The sequence below is a fragment of the Myxine glutinosa genome, chromosome 11 (genome assembly GCF_964187855.1).
Source record: "Myxine glutinosa chromosome 11, kmMyxGlut1.1, whole genome shotgun sequence".
Classification (NCBI taxonomy): domain Eukaryota; kingdom Metazoa; phylum Chordata; class Myxini; order Myxiniformes; family Myxinidae; genus Myxine; species Myxine glutinosa.
Window position 1 is genome coordinate 124,469,735 of NC_136271.1, and position 21,323 is coordinate 124,491,057.

The 21,323-nt window shown below is 43.1% G+C and overlaps 1 protein-coding gene across 1 annotated transcript in view; it reads left to right on the forward strand.

Annotated features, from left to right (window-relative positions):
• The window catches only part of LOC137436891 (ATP-dependent RNA helicase TDRD9), a 504,026-nt gene that overhangs the window by 462,366 nt on the left and 20,337 nt on the right, over positions 1-21,323 (forward strand). The window contains 3 exon segments of the mRNA XM_078787098.1: positions 9,963-10,072; positions 15,676-15,772; positions 17,011-17,149. Coding sequence (XP_078643224.1) covers positions 9,963-10,072; positions 15,676-15,772; positions 17,011-17,149 — 346 coding nt within the window.

Below are 21,323 nucleotides of genomic sequence, written 5' to 3' on the forward strand. Positions count from 1 at the left end.
GGCAGGTTGGTGGTCTTTCTGTCTTCTACTGACTCCTCTCCGGCCTTACTCCCCCAACTCTCTCTGTGCTCTGTCCCCCATATATTCCTGCAGGTTGCACAAGATCTGCCAGCAACCCTCTTATTAGTGGGGGGACCTATGTACTCAATTTCAAGTTTGTGTGCAGTTCATGTTAATTTTGCACAACCACTATAAATGTATTCTACTGGGTCCTACTAATCGGAAAAATGATGTCGCCATTTTTTCCTGTTGACCTTTAGTGACCTTGATTCAAGGTCAAAGTTCAAACGTCATTACAGTGACCATACTTCATTCAAAGTATATCGACCTTGGTACCAAAATGTGGCAAATTTCACAAGGAACATTGATTATGACATTTGTTTTGTCATTTGCCCTCTCAGATGTTTGCAATTTGCAAATTAATAATAAAATGACCTAATTAGAGAAAAAATATGCATAATTAACATATAGTCTTCACCAAACCCGTAAATCCCGTCACTTCGCATTATTATTGAATGCCAATCATTAGCGACCATCTCAAATGTGTTCTGCTGGATCCTAAACTGGAAAAATATGTTGCTTATTGTTTTCTGTTGACATATTCTTGATATTAACTGACCTTTGACATGTACTTGACTTTACTTACCTTGACCCAAGGTGAAATGTCAAATGTCATTTTAACCATGTGATGCGATCAAGCAAAATAAGTCGGATGTCTAGAATATTGATTTTTAGATTTAAGTTCCCAATGCTTTTCTTTATACTGTTCATTCATCATGCTCATTTGCTCATGTTGGTTGGGTTTTGAGCCATTGTTAGTATTTTTAACATTTCATTTGTTGCCTAAAAACACAAAATTGATTCTGGCAGATGTCCAAATCACTTTGCTTGTTCGCGTCACACATATATTCTGTTTGCTCTTTTCAGGGAAGGACTCTAATCCTGTTAAGATAAAGAATTAATGCTTTTGTAAGATACAATGACCTGTAGTATCTGCATGTAGGTCTCCAGTCAACCTCATTCTTACCTTTATTTTTATTAGTGCCCATTGGTAAGTCAAATTATTTAATACTTTCAAATGATAACTTGGATCGAACGTACTATGTAAATAATATTTTAATTCATCAATTTGAAAAAAAAAAATTCATTTAGCGACTGATAGTATGTCCCAATTAACTCCGCTATTTCATCTTTTGCCTCATTTACAAAACGTTTTTCCAGTTTAGGATCCAGCAGAACACATTTGAGATGGTCGCTAATGATTGGCATTCAATAATAATGCGAAGTGATGGGATTTACGTGTATGGTGAGGACTATATGTTAATTGTACACCGCACCTTTCCAATGCCATCTCCAGGCATTGCAAATCGTCATTGCCGGGCACCGAAGGGGGCTCGGCAGTGACGCACGCTGAAAGGGAGTATTCAGTTTTCACTCTGGTTGTTTGTTGTACACCGCTCCTTTCCTATGCCATCTCCAGGCATTGCAAATCTTTATTTCCGGGCACCAAAGGGGGCTCGGCAGTGACGCACGCTGAAAGAGAGTACTCAGTTTTCACTCTGGTTTCTTGGTTTCTTGTTTGTTTGTTTGTTTTCTTTCTTTCTTCTTTGTTTGTCCGGACGATATCTCAGCCATCCTTTGAGCTAGGAAGCTGAAATTTCGGCACAATAGTGAGCAAGTCCTTTGTCAAAAACGCTATTTTTTTTTTTTGATTAATCAATCAATTGAGGAGTTATTTAATTATTAGCGATTAATTAAGTACTTATTTAATTAATCAAATTTCCTTTCTCTTCTGACCATTAACTCAGGCACCTTTTGAGTTAGGAAGCTGATATTTGGACATGCCAATGACCAGGTGATTTGGCTGCAAAGGATATTTTTGATTTATAAATTAATCAATTAATCGATTAATTATTTAATTATTCGATTAATGACAAAAAAAATTATTTTTTTTAAGTTACAGATTCTGATGAAATAGTGGTAGTTTATGTGTTCTCTGACCAAATTGATTAATATTTAATTTTTTTATGATTATTATTTATTTATTTTCATTATTAATCATTTATTTATTTTCTTTCTCATTTGGCCAATATCTCAGGCACCTTTTGAGCTGGGAAGCTAATATTTGGACATGAGTGACCAAGTGATGTGGCTATCAAGGATATTTTTGATTTATTGATTAATCATTTAATCGATTAATTATTTATTGATTAATCGATTAATTATTTATTGAGTAATCAATTAATTATTTAATTTTTTATAAACTAGGGCATGCCCGTACTATATATATATCTAAAAGTATATCCCCCCCCCCTCTATTTACATGCAACGGTTTGGTCCAAAGCTAACGGCTTGCGAGTACGGTGACAATCCCCCCCCCCCTCTATTTACATAAAATGGTTTGGTCCAAAGCTAACGGCTAGCGGAGTTTGGTAAAGAAATCGCCATAGCGTGCACAAATGCGCAGGAAAGCGAAAGAATCGCAAATTAGTTTTAATTAGTTTTAAAACATAGTTTAACGGCAACATAGCGGCAACATAGTTTGCCAACGTGAAATAAATGAATACGCTCTCAAATGTGCCAAAAAAAAAAAAAACCCCTACCCGTACGCTCTACCCCGCCCGTACGCCCGTAAACAAAAAAAACAACGCTCTTCGCTTCCGCCCTTCGCTCTGACTGAATTGGGAGAAATAATGCGCATAAGAAATCGAGAAATTATTATTTTCTCCGGAAGAAATCGAATTACGTACCGTAATGGCGCACGCGCTGGGCTCAGCATCAGCTCGCTCTCACATCGGCCACGCCTACGCAATAACGCGTTCTGTGATTGGATGCCGGAAGTGCAGTCCTCACTGTCAGGAAGGTCGTATATCGCAGTTACGATGAATCGCAAATTAGTTTTTATTAGTTTTAAAACATAGTTTAACGGCAACATAGTTTGCAAACGTGAAATAAATGAATACGCTCTCAAATGTGCCATCCGAGGCAGAGTGTGTCCGCCACGTTCGGCACACGCGATAGCTCGCTGCTCTCTGATTGGTTGAATCGTTTTTTGGACATAGCTCGGTAAGTAATTGTCCGATTAATATGAAACCTTGAAAAGGCACATCCTCGGGTCCCCAGCAATATACCTGGCAAGTTTCAAGTATATCGGACCGGTAGTTGTCGAGAAACAGCGGTCACAGACATACAAACAAACAAACAAACGTACAAACAAACATACACACAGAGATTACTGGAATTATAGATAGATGACTTATTTAATTAAATTTCTAAAAGATACATCTTCGGATGAAGCACTAGTGGTTTAGTTATGCGATTAGCCAATTGATTATGAAAATATTTTGTGATAATCTTTTATTGATTTTAATTATACAATTAATCAATCAATTAGTGTACACCTCTCCCTCCCAATGCAGCCTCAATGAGCTGCACTGCGGTATTGCCGGGCGCCAGAGGCGCCCCGGCAATGCCGCGCTGCAGCATATTTAATTATTCGGCATGGGGTGGTGTACTTTGAATGTATGTGTACTTGTTTGTTTTCTTGTTTGTTTGTTTTCTTGTTTGTTTGTTTTCTTGGTTGTTTGTTTTCTTGGTTGTTTGTTTTCTTGTTTGTTTGTCCGGGCGGTATCTCAGCCATCCTTTGAGCTAGGAAGCTGAAATTTCGGCAGAGTCGTGAGCAAGTCCTTTGTCAAAAACGATATTTTTGGTTTTTTGAATAATCAATTAATTAAGGAGTTATTTAATTATTAGCGATTAATTAAGTACTTATTTAATTAATTAAATTTCCTTTCTCTTCTGACCATTAACTCAGGCACCTTTTGAGTTAGGAAGCTGATATTTGGACATGCCAATGACCAGGTGATTTGGCTGCAAAGGCTATTTTTGATTTATTAATTAATAAATTAATCTATTAATTATTTAATTATTCGATTAATGCCAAAAAAAATTTTTTTTTTTTAAGTTACAGATTCTGATGAAATAGTGGTAGTTTATGTGTTCTCTGACCAAATTGATTAATAATTTAATTTTTTAATGATTATTATTTATTTATTTTCATTATTAATCATTTATTTATTTTCTTTCTCATTTGGCCAATATCTCAGGCACCTTTTGAGCTGGGAAGCTAATATTTGGACATGAGTGACCAAGTGATGTGGCTATCAAGGATATTTTTGATTAATTGATTAATCATTTAATCGATTCATTATTTATTGATTAATCGATTCATTATTTATTGAGTAATCAATTAATTATTTAATTTTTTATTAATGACTTATTTAATTACATTTCTAAAACATACATCTTTGGATGAAGCACTAGTGGTTTATTTATGCTATTAGCCAATTGATTATGAAAATATTTTGTGATAATCTTTTATTGATTTTAATTATACAATTAATCAATCAATTAGTGTACACCTCTCCCTCCCAATGCAGCCTCAATGAGCTGCACTGCGGTATTGCCGGGCACCGGAGGTGCCCTGGCAATGCCGCGCTGTAGGATATTTAATTATTTGGCATGGGGGCAGTGTACTTTGAATGTATGTGTACTTGTTATGCTTTTTTTTCTCTCTAATTAGGTCATTTGCTTATCCATTTGCATATTGCAAACATCTGAGAGGGCAAATGACAAAACAAATGTCATAATCAATGTTGCTTGTGAAATTTGCCACATTTTGGTACCAAGGTCGATATACTCTGAATTCAGTATGGTCACTGTAATGACGTTTGAACTTTGACCTTGAGTCAACGTCACTAAAGGTCAACAGGAAAAAATGGCGCCATCATTTTTCCGATTAGTAGGACCCAGCAGAATACATTTATAGTGGTTGTACAAAATTAACATGAACTGCACACGAACTTGAAATTGAGTAAATAGCCCCCCCCCCCCCCCCCCCCCCCAACTATATGGTCAGACTGCCAAAATCAAGACTCTCTGCTCACCTTCACTCTTTCATTCCTCTTTTCTCCCACCTCTGGAACAAACTCCATCACTCTCTTCAATACCACTCCTCCCTTCAGGTCTATAAGACAGCTGTTCACCACCATCTCTTGTCTTCCCCCATCCAAAACCTTGATCTTCTCTACCCGTGCTAATTCACCACAGATCCACTTTTTTGAAATACCAACTTCTTTCCTGGAAGTCCTTGCAGTGTCCTTGTGTTTTATACTTCTCCCACCCCCCACCCCCCCCCCCCCCACCTTCCCACGTCTCCTCCCCCCAAGGCCTCTCCCTCCCACAGTTCTCTCGATGTCCCTGCTCTCAAATGTTGTGTTTGTGTGCTTCCCCTTCTCTCCCCATCTTGTCTACCGCTCCCCTTATTATATATTTTATGTGTGTGTTTGATTTTTTGTGTGATTAATGTTAGCTCTTTCACGAGCCTGATCTTGTATACAAAAACAACAAAAAAAAAAAAAAGGCAGATGCCAGATTACACAAAAAGCATGATATATGTCCAGAGAGAACCCTCCCCTCCAAATCTTGCCCCTCAACCCCTCCCCTTCAAAACTCTCCCCCGCACTCCTCCACATAAAATCTGTCCCCCTACCATCTTTCTCCAATTCTCCCCCCTCTTCCTCAAACCTGCCTCCTCCCCACTTAATCTCCCTTCTATCTCATACCGCCACCCCCTCCAACCTCAGACTTTGCTCTGCCCCCCCCCCCACCCCCTCAAACAACCCCTCACTGTGCCTCATCCGATCACCATCAAACCTTTTGTCCTCCTCATCCTTCCCTTTCTCCTAACCCTTCTGCAATCTCCGACACACTATCAACAGCTCTCCCTACCTCCCCCTTTCACCCTTCATCTTCCCCAACCCCTCCCTCCCCTGCCATGCTCCCCTCCCTCTTCCTTAACGGTATTGACCTCAAACATCCGGGGCCTTTGCTCAAACCTGATTGATCTCTCCATACAGGTTGCTTCTGACAAACCAGATGTAATCTGCTTAACAGAAACTTTCCTCCTTCAAGATGTCTCTGATTCCTTAATATCTCTTCCTGGTTACTCCCTCCTCTGGTATGATAAACCTGAGCCTCGTCCTGGTGGTGGGGTTGCTATATTTATCAAAACTCTCTTCCTCACTCTCCTTGCACTGCCCTCTCTCCACCCCACCCCCAGGAGTACCTCTGGCTACGGCTTCCTCTCCGCTCCCACCTTTTGTTCATATGTGTTTTGTACCGTCCAAACAGTGATGACTCCATTTACATTTTGCTGTCTGTCAACATGGACCAACTTCTATCCACTCATCCCAACTCTCTCTTCCTCATATGTGGTGACTTCAACTGTCATCATGCCAGCTGGCTGGGTGTGGGTACCTCTTTCAGCAGCCATGGCATCTCAGCAAAGGGCTTCTGTGACTCATTGGGACTGACACAATCTGTCAATTTCCCGACCCAGATCTCAGTCAACGGAGCATCTTCTCTTCTCGACTTGGTTATGACAAACTTCCCTGCAAATGTCTGCTGTTCTTCTGCTGAAATCGCATCTTCTGATCATGTGCTTGTTAAAGTGGATATCTCTCTGGCGATTCTCAGAGAGCCTCCTCAGCGTCGACGAGTCTGGCATTTTCACTCAGCCCGACTGGCATGGTCTTCAAACAGCCATCATCTGGACTGGTCTCCTATCTCTACTGCCTCTGACATCAACTCTTCCTGGGAATTCTTCCTATGTAAACTGCTCTCTCTCATGCACAGATTTATCCCATCTCGTCTTCAGTTGTCACCCTTCCTCCCATCCATGGTACACTGAATCCTGTGGTGAGGGAGTTGCTGAAACAACTTGCCTTTGCCTTTTGGAAGGCTAATCTAACTGAAGGCAATCTCAGTTCCTTCCACCAAGCTTGGGACAAGTGTGTGTCTACCCTCAGGAGAGCCAGGTAGCACTATCTCTCTACTCTCAAGATTGAACTCTCAAACCTGTCTCCTTCCTCCAAATCCTGGTGGCGTCTGGTCAAATCTGTTTCTGGTGTTTGTTGCTCCTCCATCCCCTCCCTTACGTCAAATGGCTACACAGTTGACACCGCATGTGACAAAGCCGAATGCCTCAACTCTGTGTTTGCCTCAAAATCTTGTGTCCCAAACCCATCTCTCTCTGTTCCCACCTTACCCAGTCGAACCCAGCTGCTCTTGGATTTTGTGTCCTTCTCTCCTGACAAGATGGAGAAGTTTTTGGCAAACCTCGACTGATTCTCCATATGGACCAGACGGCATCAGCCCACTGGTCCTAAAATCCTGCTGTCCCGTCCTTTCACACCCTCTCTCTGTTCTCTTCACCATCTCTTTTGCTCAAGGTCATCTGCCATCATTTTGGAAATCAGCCAACATTACCACTTCATACAAAAAATGTGCAAAAACAGATCCTTGCAACTACAGACAAATCAGCCTGCTCCCAATAAAAAATAATTCCTTAATTCGTCCTTTTCTGAAGACTAGCTGATTGTCCTGCTTTAATTAGTAATTTTATGAAGGTGACTTTGAAAAGACCCGTTCGGATGACGGTCACAGTCACGCAGCCAAAGCTGCACAACGGCGCCCTCAAGTTGACTGGGAAATCACACCCTCGGGTATGGACGTCTCACAGCTCACAGTCGGCGAACCTTGTTTTGTATCCCAATGATAGGCCGGATCTGGATTCGGATCTGAACCAAACTCTAATCGGCTTGTTCTTGTCACCGAACCAACTCATCCACCTAGTTTAGTTATAAGTCACCCATAACTTTTTAAAATATGTTATATATCACTTTTCGCTCGATCTCTCAATGGTGAAGAATCACTTAAAAATTAAATAATTCTCGTATCCGAATCCATATTCAGATCTTCACCAAAATCGAACCGATTAGTCCTTGTCACACACACAACCTGTCCACCAACTCCGTCCACAACTTTTTGAGATATCCTGCTATATATCGTTTTTGGCCCGATCTCCCAATGCTGAAGAATCACTTAAATTCTACCAGCTGGATCCGAATCCGGATCTTCACCAAAATCGAATCATTTCGTCCGTTTCACATACACTACTTCTCTGCCCAATTTCGTTTGAATCTGTCCACAACTTTTTGAGATATCTTGTTCACAGACAAACAAACAGACAGACAGGGGTGACAACATAACTTCTATCCACCTTTGATAGTGGAGGTAATAATTCTAATTTGTGAGCTAGGTTCCTCTATCTGATGTCCCCTGGAGAGTTCAAGCTTGGCGGTGCATATTTGAGGAGCAAAAGCAGCATGAAAATGGTGAAAAGGGCAAAAAGTCACTTTTCTGACCCTGGCACCCGACTTTGACTGCTCACTTTGTTTTCCTGGGCCGTGATATTGTGGAGAACCTTTTCCCCACACTCCACCATACATTTGTCTACCGGCAGGCAGAAGTTCAATTGGCACCCTTTCCTCGGAACGAAAAGTGTTTTCTAGCTGCTTTTCTTCGGACTGCCCACAGCCAAATTGCCTTATGAACTACTAGTCAGGTGGCTTAGTGAAATTACCGTTACCGGGCGGATAAAAGCACAATATTTGGCATGAGGCTCCCTTAGGGCCGATTAATTAATGATAGCCGAGGAGCCCTCCGGAGTTTAATTTTTTTTCATGTAAAACACAAAAATTCAAGATGGCCGACATTGATGACAAAATATAGCTTTTCTCGAATCCTGGTAGTCATAGGAAACCCAGGATGGTTGACAAATTTGGGATTTTGTGGTAGTTAAATGTTATTGTGGACATCATAATAGTACCAATACATTGTAAAATATTATAAAGACCGTTATTATTCCAATAAATGGCAAATTTCAAATAAACATCCAAAGTGGGAAAACAGAGGCTGGTCAAATGTAGTGACTGGGATTTGTCCTGGATTCAGAAATTCGACAGCTTGTCTCACGACATCCATGCCATGCTTGATCATAGCAGGACTGGCAGACTTCTCAGAGAACAGAGGACGGAGTGCACATTGTGCTGGACGATCTTCTACCGGAGGTTGCATAGAAGCATGATAGGCAGCCCATGCAATGGCAGCTCCACTGGTGAGTTTTTCTGTCTCTCGAAGTGGCAGTGCATGCTCTACCCAGCTGTGTTCCTGTGCCCTGGCCTCATCTAAGCAGTTCTTGACTGAAACTACGTCACACTTTGGCACTTCAACAGCAGCGGTCTTCAAAAAATTATTCAAAATTTTTTAGATAAAACCAACATTTTGCAACCAATCTGGTCTTATGACTACCAGGACTCGAGAAAAGCTATATTTTGTCATCGATGTCGGCCATCTTGAATTTTGGTGTTTTACATGAAAAAAAATTTAAACTCCGGAGGGCTCCTAGACTAACATAGGCCCGAAGGGAGCCTCCTGCCAAATATGGTGCTTTTATCTACCCGGTAACGGTAATCTTTAAATATAGCACTAAGCCACCTGACTCTACATATTTCATCAAACACGATACACCCGACAGTGTTCAGGTATATACTGGACTTAAATTTTAATGAAACACTGAAATTAAAGATCGTTTAAAAATCCTGAAGTTTCGCACTCACTGAAACATTCTTATACCCCACCCCTGTGCACTTATAAGATGACGTTGTCACGAGTATTGAAAAAGTAGTATGAAAAGAAAACTTAGGCAATTATTGATTGAGCGTTGATCGGCTAAGTCTTTTTGGTCTTTTATAATCTCCACTCTATGTTAAGTACTATTTCTCCACTATATGTTAAGTACTTTTTCTCCAAGTTGGGTGATTGATTGGTGAAATATCACCGTGATGGCATTTATGATTTTGTTTTCATAGATAATGGTGATTTTGCTCATGGGGCAGCACAATCACCAACCCTGTGAGACTTATTTCCATGGTTTCCACATGACATTCGTGGTTGTTTGTTTATTTATTAAGAAGATCTATTTGTGTTGTTCAAGCAGGTTGGAAGGCCTCCATATGGCTTTGATTGTGATTGCTTGCTTCTTTCTCGTGGTAATGCAGATCAATAAAGGTGGACAAGAACAGTGTGAATTCTGTATCTGTTAACATCGAACCTCAGGACACTCATGAAAGGCTTCTGCTGGCAGCCGCTGTTAGTGTGAACTCCTCTGGTAGGCCTGTGGCCCAAAACAGCCTCACAAAAACTTCCACACATTGAACACCATTATCCAGCAGGGCAGAGAGAGACACAACAGAAGGATAAGTGGAGGAAGGATTGGCAAGGGGAGGAAACGCCCAGAAAAATTAATATGGTTATGTGCAGAAATGGATGTCTTGCACCTGTAGAAAAAGAATTAACTTTGGAGTGCAACGCTGCAGTGATGGGACAAATGGTCTCATTAGACTCTGATTTTGTATATTAATTTCCATTCTGCATACAGAAAATAAATATTACAAGTCAGGAGACGACGATGGTTCACGAGCGAGCGGTATTCAATGACAAAGGACGGACTATAACCGAAACAGGCCAGGCCTGGAAATGTCAAAATGAAAGTTACTGACCTTGAAATGAGATAGAAAATAATGTATAATCAGTTATGAGGTTAGTTATACACAGGGTGTTTATATATATATATACACAGGGTGTTTCAAAAAGATGGACCCGATTTGAAATCGCTATATCTCTGCAACCACAAACCGCCCATAAATGAAACTCTTCCCACTTGAAAGGGCGGGGCATACAGTTTCAAATGACCACCGCTAGATGCCTCTCCCAGGGCACCAACAGCCACTAGCCTCAGTCGTTCGCAAGATGGCGACCCCGCAACACAAGGCGTTTTGCATTCTGCATTTCAGCAAGACTGAATCCGTAATTGCGGTGCAGCGTGCGTTTCAACGGCGTTTTGGCATTGATCCGCCAATGCCAAAGAGCATTCATTGTTGGTACCGACAATTTGAGGAAACAGGCTGTTTATGTAAGGGGAAGAGCCCAGGGTGACCACGCACTTCAGAGGAAAACGTGAGAAGAATTCAAGAGAGTTTTCTGCATAGCCCGCGCAAGTCCACTCGTCGTGCCAGCTTACAACTTGCGATCCCTCATATGACTGTCTGGCGTGTGTTAAGGCGACGTTTAATCATGAGGCCATACCGGTTGCAACTGGTACAGGCTCTTCGTACAGGTGACAAAGGAAAGCATGTAGAATTTAGTGATGCGATGTTACCGAACATGGAAGACGACAGCTTCTTACCGCGTTTGATTTTTAGTGATGAAGCAACGTTTCATCTAAGCGGTAAAGTTACCCGTCCCAATGTGCGCATATGGGGACTAGAGAATCCACACAAATCTGTAGAGCATGAGCGTGATTCCCCGAAAGTGAACGTGTTTTGTGCCGTTTCTCAAATAAAGGTTTATGGCCCTTTCTTTTTCGAGGGAAAAACAGTTACGGGGCAAACCTATCTCGAAATGCTGCAGAACTGGCTCTTTCCACACCTTAATGAGGATTCCGATGACTTCATTTTTCAGCAAGACGGAGCACCACCACATTGGCACCTGCAGGTTCGACGTTTTCTAAATGACACACTGCCTCAACGTTTGATAGGTCACACGGGACCCCAAGACTTGGCGCGACACTCTTGGCCCCCAAGATCCCCAGACATTACACCCTGCGACTTTTTCTTGTGGGGATACGTCAAAGACCGTGTTTTTGTACCACCATTAGCGACTAATCTGGATGACCTCAAAAACAGAATCACGGCAGCGGTGACTTCAGTGAAAGAAGACACTCTGAGAGACATTTGGGACGAATTCAACTATCGTCTCGATGTTGTCCTTGCAGCAGGTGGAGGGCACATAGAGCATTTATAAAATGGTTAGTAAAACTTGATAACTCATTAAACCGTTTGTAACTTTTTGTGTAATTGTAACATGTTGCCATCGTGAAATATACTGCTTTGAAATTGGGTCCATCTTTTTGAAACACCGTGTGTGTGTGTGTGTGTGTGTGTGTGTGTGTGTGTGTGTGTGTGTGTGTGTGTGTGTGTGTGTGTGTGTGTGTGTGTGTGTGTGTGTGTGTGTGTGTGTGTGTGTGTGTATGTATGTGTATATATATATATATATATATATATATGTATACACACACATATATATATATATATATATATATATATATATATATATATATATATATATATACTGTATATACGGATATATATATATGTATGTACAGTGCATTCAGAAAGTATTCAGACCCCTTCACATTTTGTTATGTTGCAGCCTTATGCTGAAATCGTTTAAATTCATTTTTTCCCTCATCAATCTGCACTCAATACCCCACAATGACAGAGAAAACAGGATTTTAGAAAGTTTTGCAAATTTTTTTAAAAGAAAAAACTGAAATATCACATTTACATAAGTATTCATACCCTTTGCTATGACACTTGAAATTTAGCTCAAGTGCCTCCCATTTCTCTTGATCATCTTTGAGATGTTTCTACACATTGATTGGAGTCCACCTGTGGTAAATTCAATTATTGATTGGACATGATTTGGAAAGGCACACACCTGTCTATATAAGGTCTCACATCTGACGATGCATATCAGAGCAAAATCCAAGCCATGCGGTCGAAGGAACTGCCTGCAGAGCTCAGAGAGGATTGTGTCGAGGCACGGATTTGCGGAAGCCTTCAAAAAATATCTGCTGCGTTGAAGGTTCCCAAGAGCACAGTGGCCTCCATAATTCTTAAATGGAAGAAGTTTGGAACAACCAGGACTCTTCCTAGAGCTGGTCTCCCAGCCAAACTGAGCAATCGGGGGAGAATGGCCTTGGTAAGAAAGGTGACCAAGAACCCGATGGTCACTCTGGCTGAGCTCCAGAGATCCTGTGCGGAGATGGGAGAAACTTCCAGAAGGACAATAATCAATGCAACACTCCACCGATCTGGGCTTTATGGCAGAGTGGCCAGACGGAAGCCTCTCCTCAGTGAAAGACACATGAAAGCCCGCTTGGAGTTTGCAAAAAAAGCACATAAAGGACTATTACGTGCTCCTCCCCGACCCCCTGGTCACGGTGTACCTCTGAGCCCCGAGAGGAGTCACGGCAGAAAAATGTGTTATTCTGTATGTCAAAGATCAATGGTTAAGCCACACCAATTGTTACCAACAAACAAATATTGTATTAAGATCACACAAGAACAACAGTACAACAATAATAGTTATCAAAAGTACAATCAATATATATCCTATGATGGTACCATCAGTTTCGTAATATATAACTCACTGTGCTCCAAGTGAGTGAAACAAGAATATTCCCAATGTCTCTTTCCTGGCTTCAAACCCAAGTTGATTCCAGTTTCAAGCCAAAGTCGATGCCTGCGTCAGGCCAAAGTCGATCCGCTCCAGCGATCGTCAGAACGATGTCCAATCGAGATCAGAATCCGTTCGGATGACGGTCACAGTCACGCGGCCAAAGCTGCACAACGGCGCCCTCAAGTTGACTGGGAAATCACACCCTCGGGTATGGACGTCTCACGGCTCACAGTCGGCGAACCTCAGATTTACCTTCAAATTCCGCGTTGCACACACACACACACACCAGAGAAATGTCTGAAAGCGGTGAGAATGGCTGAAGCGAAGCAAAGAAACCTTGCTCGACGCACAAAGCGCGCGAGTCAAAATGGCCGACGGCCCGTACTCGAGACGTAACGGCACGACGAGGATTCTCTTCGGAATCAATCACAAAACCTGACATGCAGGTGAATCTGTCACAGCGATAACAACTCTGTCGCAGGAATCCCTTCCCCGGGAAACCCAAAGTTCACGCTTGACTTGCTCGCCAATGTTCGCTCCAGACCGCAAAGCAACTATGCTTCTTGTCCGACTCCACTCGCTACGCCTTCTTTTCTCCTCTACCTCTTCTTCTTCGTCCGGTTCTGGTTTCATTTAAAATATTAACCTTTTACCTTTTGACAATAATAATTGCTATTTCCCTCAAACAACAATAAATCTATCTATAATTCCAGTAATCTCTGTGTGTTTGTTTGTACGTTTGTACGTTTGTTTGTTTGTCTGTGACCGCTGTTTCTCGACAACCACGGGTCCGATATACTTGCAACTTGCCAGGTATATTGCTGGGGACCCGAGGATGTGCCTTTTCAAGGTTTGAAATTAATCGGACAAGTACTTACCGAGCTATGGCGATTTAGCCGTTCGCCGTTCGCTTTGGCGTTGCGAATGGACCAAACCATTGCATGTAAATAGAGGGGGGGGTTCTGTGGTCGTTGCGAATGGACCAAACCATTCATGTAAATAGAGGGGGGGGGTTCTGTGGTCGTTACTGCCACGTGGTTTCAAAGTTTTTTTTTGTTGTTGTTGTTTGCACGCATGTTTTTTTGCACCCACGTACGGGCACGCCCTAGGATGTTTACACACACACACCCCTACACAAATTTTTTTTTTTTTTTTTTTTTGGCAAGGAACGGGCACCCACGTACGGGCACGTCCTAGCTTATATATAGTACGGGCATGCCCTAGTAATAATAATACATGGAATCACAAATGTTTACAGTGGATGAAAACCACAACAACGGAAGTGACGAAGCCGTAACAGGACTCTCAGACTGTGAGAAACAAGATTCTGTGGGCGTTGATGTGTGTCACAAAAGGAGAAGCTTCCATCTGGCCACTCTGCCATGAAGCCCAGATCGGTAGAGTGTTGCAGTGATGGTTGTCCTTCTGGAAGTTTCTCCCATCTCCACACAGGATCTCTGGAGCTCAGCCAGAGTGACCATCGGGTTCTTGGTCACCTGTCTTACGAAGGCCCTTCTCCCCGGATTGCTCAGTTTGGCCGGGCGGCCAGCTCTAGTAAGAGTCCTTGTTGTTCCAAACTTCTTCCATTTAAGAATTATGGAGGCCACTGTGCTCTTGGGAACCTTCAACGCAGCAGAAATTTTTTTTGTAGGCTTCCCCAAATCCGTGCCTCGACACAATCCTGTCTGATCTCTGCATGCAGTTCCTTCGACCTCATGGCTTGGTTTTTGCTCTGATATGCATTGTCAGCTGTGAGACCTTATATAGACAGGTGTGTGCCTTTCCAAATCATGTCCAATCAATTGAATTTACCACAGGTGGGACTCCAATCAAGATGTAAAACCATCTCAAAGATGATCAAGAGAAATGGGGAGGCACCTGAGCTAAATTTAAAGTGTCATCGCAAAGGGTATGAATACTTATGTCAATGTGATATTTCGGTTTTTTTTGTTTTCTTAAATTTGCAAAACTTTCTAAAATCCTGTTGTCTCTTTGTCATTATGGGGTATTGAGTGTAGATTGTTGAGGGAAAAAATGAATTTAAACGATTTTAGCATAAGGCTGCAACATAACAAAATGTGGAAAAAAGTGAAGGGGTCTGAATACTTTCTGAATGCACTGTATGTACTTTTATCTGAAGATTGGGGTGGGGTTAACAATGGAAGGAGAGATTTGGTGGGGTAAACAACAGATTGGGTTGGAGTTAACGAGGATTGTCCACCAATATAAAACTAACAGTACACTGATATCTAATCATGCCCTTGACCTGCACACAATTTATGTACAACCTCCACTGTGAGACTGAGATTGCTTCAATATATATATATTTTAATCCTTGGAATGATTTGGTGAGTGTCTTCAAAACACCCAGTTACTTTACTGTGCTTGACCAAGTCTGCTCAATGTAAGTAGTGTGTACTCCAAACCGGTGCAAGTATAATTGACAGCTGTGTTTACATTCCGCCTTAGGATCCATGATACTCCTGCGTCACACAACACTGATGCCTCCCATCCATGGACTCCCAGCCATTGTTTGTGCCCTGTTCACTCCCAAAATGGAACTCCGGTACCACTTAGCTTTGTGTTGTTTGCAGTTGTGAAGGCAATGAAACCGCATTGATTTGAGTGTGTCCTGTCGTTGGATAATGGGGTGTCTATTTACTGTTTGCAGTAAAATGGGGGGAAAAAAAAGATTTCCTAGAAAGTAGAGGAGTCCAGAATGGAATGGGTTTTTGGAAGGGGTGGGTTGGGGGTGAGGAAGAAGCAGCAAAGGAACATGGCATGCAGAGAAAAGACCAAGTCAAAACGTATCATATTTGCTTGTGTCATATGTAGATCACTTGTGTTGAGAAATTATTTTATCCTTCATTAATAAATTAGCTTCCCTGGATATAGTCCATTTTTTAATTTTATGCTATACCACAGGGAGTCCTCGATTTACGAACAGGTTGTGTTTCGAACCATCGTTCTTAAGTCGTCGGTTCGTAAGTCGGAACTCAATTTCCCGTATACTCTGATATATGGTCATTTGGTTCTACAACCAAGCCATGAAAGCCTATTTAACACATAAATAAGGTGGAATATTGTCCATTTGCAATAAATGATAGTAAATAATACCCCTTCCATGCCTCAACTTGTAATAAATACGATTGATAAAACGTACTGTAAAATAAATTGCACTAAAATTATTGTCTTGCCCTTGATAATTGTCCTGATCGTCAAACGAATGACTACTTTGAGGGGAGGTTTCCCTTAAATCATGAAGTTTCAGAACATCCAGTTTCGTCTCCAATGTCAAGGTTCTGCGTTTCTTTGTTGCAGGAATATTACCGCAATGTTTATGAAACATGATTGGGGTTTGTTGTCACTAAAACGGTAAAATACCTGGCACTATGGTGTAGGAATGCAAAGATGTGCATAACGAAAATATCTGCGAACAGTATTGTACACTGGATACTGTCCACCACGTGACATTGTCACTTCGCATCTCGCGGAAGAATGATGGACTCTCCTTCCAACCGAGTCCTGGGTACTCGGCTCACAATTGGTTCATAAGTACGAGTGTCAACGTTCATTTCTCGGACATTCAAAAAATATTTTGGGATTGGTTCGTAAGTCTGGGTGTTCACATGTCCCTGTACTGGTGAAAGGAGATCTTGGGCATGGCTCGTATTTCCTGAAGTGTACGCTTGCAAGTCGTGGGTAAAATTTTGTTTTGCTTTTTGGAAAGTTAAGTGGGGTTGAAGAGGGTCTTTTAGAGAATCTGAATGTGAAGGGGTTTTGAGACTGCTGACTCTGTTGCAGACGTGACAAGGAAAAACGCCGTTACACTGGGGCGTTGTGTGGCCTTGGCTATGATACAAAAACCGGAAAATCCATCTTTCCAGACCACGACATTGAGGTCACCTTCGACACGACCTTTGATGTTGATGACCTTATTAAGGTAAGTATAGTGATAAAAGGAAAATAGTTTCACATCTTTACCTGCGGAAGACGTGTCTGCTTTACTTTTACAGGCTGTTGTGCTTGGAGAGATCTCCCATTTGTCTCTAATTAAGAAACACCATATTATGTTTGCATTCATAGGATGTGAGTAAGGATGTTTCTTGTATTTTAGGTTTACAAATAATATATTTCGTTAAATGATGCAAACAAGTTATCTGACTAGTTGTACAAGGGCTGTGGTTGAGAAAATTGCATCCAAGATGAACCCCGTGTAACCTTCAATTGGAAACAAAGGGGAGCTGATGTGGCCTGGTGCTGTGATATTGAATGAACTTCACGAAGTGCACGTGTGTTGCTTCTTCTTTTGTATGGTACAAGATATGCTGTTCATGCTTGATGTGTTTTTGTTTTTTTTACTTTATGCCGTGTTTGATCGCTTTTACTGAGTGCAGTTTGAGTTGTCATTTAGTATAGGTATCTTTTTAGTGCCTTCTGGGTTTTTTCTTTCTTTTTTTGTATCCATAAATGTAGGTTCACGGAGCCGCTAAATGACAAGGCAGCAGGTACACTGAGATGTCATGCAGTGATTGCAAAAACAAATGGACCAAGTGGGGTTGAGGGGGAGCATGGAGCAGGGCTGTGGTTGGGGAGAGAGAGAGAGAGACAGAGAGAGATGGGCAGACAGACTCTGTGTGTGTGTGTGTGTGTGTGTGTGTGTGTGTGTGTGTGTGTGTGTGTGTGTGTGTGTGTGTGTGTGTGTGTGTGTGTGTGCGTGCGTGCGTGCGTGCGTGCGTGCGTGCGTGCAGGTGTTAAGGAATTATAGGCAGCGCTGAGGAATGATTGCAGACAGGTGCACAAGGTAACATGTAGACTGATTCGGTTCCACAAATGAGAGAACATTGGAGATTTGGAGGTGTGCCCCTGGCGGTGGGGTGGGAGGAAGTGGAAGTAGAAGAGGGGGGTGGGGGACGAGGAGATTAACCATTCTGTCGTGTGGATCCCACTTGGAACCCTTCTTGTGAATAGCGGTCATGTTTGTAACTTCCCAAGACAAAAGCAGGAGATCATCTGAGAGAGCTGGGGCAGAGTGAGGTGAGAGATGATGAGAGTGGAGATCGGTTGCAGAGTATCTGTAGAGGCCGATGAGGAACTTTTCAATATCTTGGGAGAGCAGTCCACGTGCTGCAGAAAACTCTGTTCGAGGGGGGGGGGGGGGGAGTAAAGGTGTTGGGGGACGATGGTTAAATATCATGGAGGTTATGTTCCTGGAAAATTCTGTGATATTCAAAACTGCGATAGTTAAAACCAATTTCCTTTGGGAATAAGGGGGATAGGTTCCTGGGTTTCGAAAAAAAATACAGAGAAAAGTCAGCGGCAGCTGCAAATAAACACTTGCAATTTTTTTTTTTTTTTTTTTTTTTTTTTTTTTTTTTTTTGTATACAAGATCGAGGCTCGTGAAAGAGCGAACATTAATCACACAGAAAGACACACAGACACACAAAACAAATAACATCGGGAGTGGTAGACAAGATGGGGAGAGAGGGGGAAGGACACAAACACAACATTTGAGAGCAGGGACCGAGAGACATGGAGACATCGAGAGAACTGTGGGAGCGAGAGGGCTTTGGGGGGAAGGCATGGGAAGGGGGGGGGGGGTGGGAGAGGTATAAAACATATGGACACTGCCAAGACTTCCAGGAAAGAAGTTGGAATTTCAAACAAGGTGGATCTGGGGTGAATTAGTGGGGGTAGAAAAGATCAAGGTTTTGGATGGGGGAAGATAAGAGATGGTGGTGAACAGCTGTTTTGAAGACCTGGAGGGAGGAGTGTGATTGAAGTGAGTGTGGGAGTTTGTTCCAGAGGCGGGAGAAAAGAGGAATGAAAGAGTGAAGGTGAGCAGAGAGCCGAGATTTCGGCAGTTTAATTACAATTACAATTGAAATAAACATGTAAAATAAATATTGTTATGGATATGAGAATTGTGTTTAATTGTTGTAAAATATCACCCTCCTTCCTCCATTTGTTGTGTATAAAGGTCAAAGGTCGTTCCCGTAGTTATTCCATATACAATCACGTAGCCAATCATAGATTTCCTTTGTTCAGTAGTTATCTCCTTATGTGTATTAGGTTAAGGTTCTGTCTTCCCACTAGTTAACACTGCATTGCACCAAATTGGAACAAGGTAGAATATCTTTTCAAATTCCCCAAAGCCTCCACTTCCAAACGCATGCCCCTTTTGGCATCAATTGCCAACTGCATTGGGCGGTTTTCCGCGTGCGGTTTTCTGCATTCGCCGCTGCTGCTTTGTGGTTTTCGCCGCAAAACACCACCATTGAACACGCGGTCAGATCGGAGAAGAAGGGGGAGGAGCGGCCGAATCCAGGGCGTTGGCCGCTGATCGTCATCAAAGGTGGAGCGAAAGAGCCCGTGCCAGCCAACCGGCACTGCAGTGAGCGACCCGGTCAGCATGCCCTGGGAGCCCGCGAATTGATCTCGAGGCGCGCTATAAAAGCACGCGCGGAAGCTATTTGAGAGTCGGAGAGAGAGCATCCAGGCGGTCAAGTGCTGCGGTGAAGAGTCGGAGAGAGAGCATCCAGGCGGTCAAGTGCTGCGGTGAAGTCGAGAGGGGAGAGAGACGCGCAGAGTCAGTCAGAGAGAGAGAGAGATGCGGCAGATGCGTCCAGAGGCAGTACCACGAGCAGTACCACGCAGCTTTGACTCCACCAAGCAGCGTTGACTCCACCAAGCAGCAACAGCTTGAACCGGCGGAGCTCGTACCGCGGCAGCTCGCACGACCGCAGCTTGGGCGTTGACGGCGGTGCCGACCGTGGCCGCGGAGGAACGGAGCTGCCGCTCCCGGCCCAACCGTGACCCAGTTCCCGTGGACCTTCCTCTCCCTCCAGCTATCCACCTCCAGCATTCGTTCCTGCCATCATCCCCCATGTAAGTGTGCTCGTAGTCTGTCTTTGTCTTGTCCTTGGGGTTAAGTAAGACTGTAATAGGTAAGCTAATTTGCACTGTCTTCTTCTTCTGTATTTTATTTTCTTATCTTTCCTCCTCCTTGGTTTCTTTTGGGTGTAAATAATAGTAATAAATCATATTCGTATTTCCTACCTTTGTTCTGCTCTTCTTCACATCCGTTCGTCTTTGTCTTTTCCCCATTGAAAACCTGTGGCACGATTTGGCCAACGGTCAAGGATCGGGTCTAGTCCTTGTTAATAGTTCGTGCCGCGGTTGCTAAAACCGCTCGGCAATTAACATCTGTCCGCAGTACGAACGGGGCTGTGCACCTGCCTTTCCGGAGGTAGCTGGGCAGCGTCAGGGACCACGTCGGTCAGTCATAAACGAGGGGATTAATCCCCCCTCGATAAGGGGAACCGAGGCCGACGTTGGGTTCCATAACATTTGGTGTCGGGAGCGAGATTTGGACCTGAAGCACTTAGCGCGCTCAAATTACGAGTGGCCCAAAATTTTGTTTTATAAAATCCTAAATTTAAAAATCGTGCCATGGATGGTCAAGGCGACGGGATGCCTGTGGGGGAATTAGAAGAGGGTGTAGAGTCGACCCAGGACCTCGGGGATATGTAAATGGGGGAAATGGAGGAGAGCAATGGTAATGTGGTTGCGGGGGGATCAGGTGCACAAGATGGCGCCCTTGCGCACGAGGGTTCAGGCGCCTCGCACGAGAGCGCGGTAGCCGAGCCCGAGATGCCAGGATACATGCGAGCCTTCATGGCACAATTCATGAAGGAAATAAGGGAAGTAAAAAATGAAACCCGGGAAACGAAAGAAATAACTGAGGGAATGGCGAGGGCCAGAGCCGCATACGAGGTAAGGGAGGCTGAGGAGGAGGTTAACCGCAGGTTGAGCAAAAAGGTCCCAAGGGTGCACGACGAGGTAAAGCGGGTCGAGGAGCACTGGTTGGGCGAAGTGGAGAAAAGCACGGGTAAAATGACGGGTATAGAGATCGCGACCCGGGGTATGGGGAGCCGGCGACCGCTGAGGTACAAGTGGGAATTTTAATAAAGCCAGCGGTCGTTGAGGTGAATAAAGAAAGAGCAATAGTTATGGTTGAAATTGAAAAGACGACGGAGGTAGCCCGGGAATTGAAAGGAGAGATGGATATTGCTCAAAGTCTGAATACACATCCTGATGCCGTACTTGCTAATCC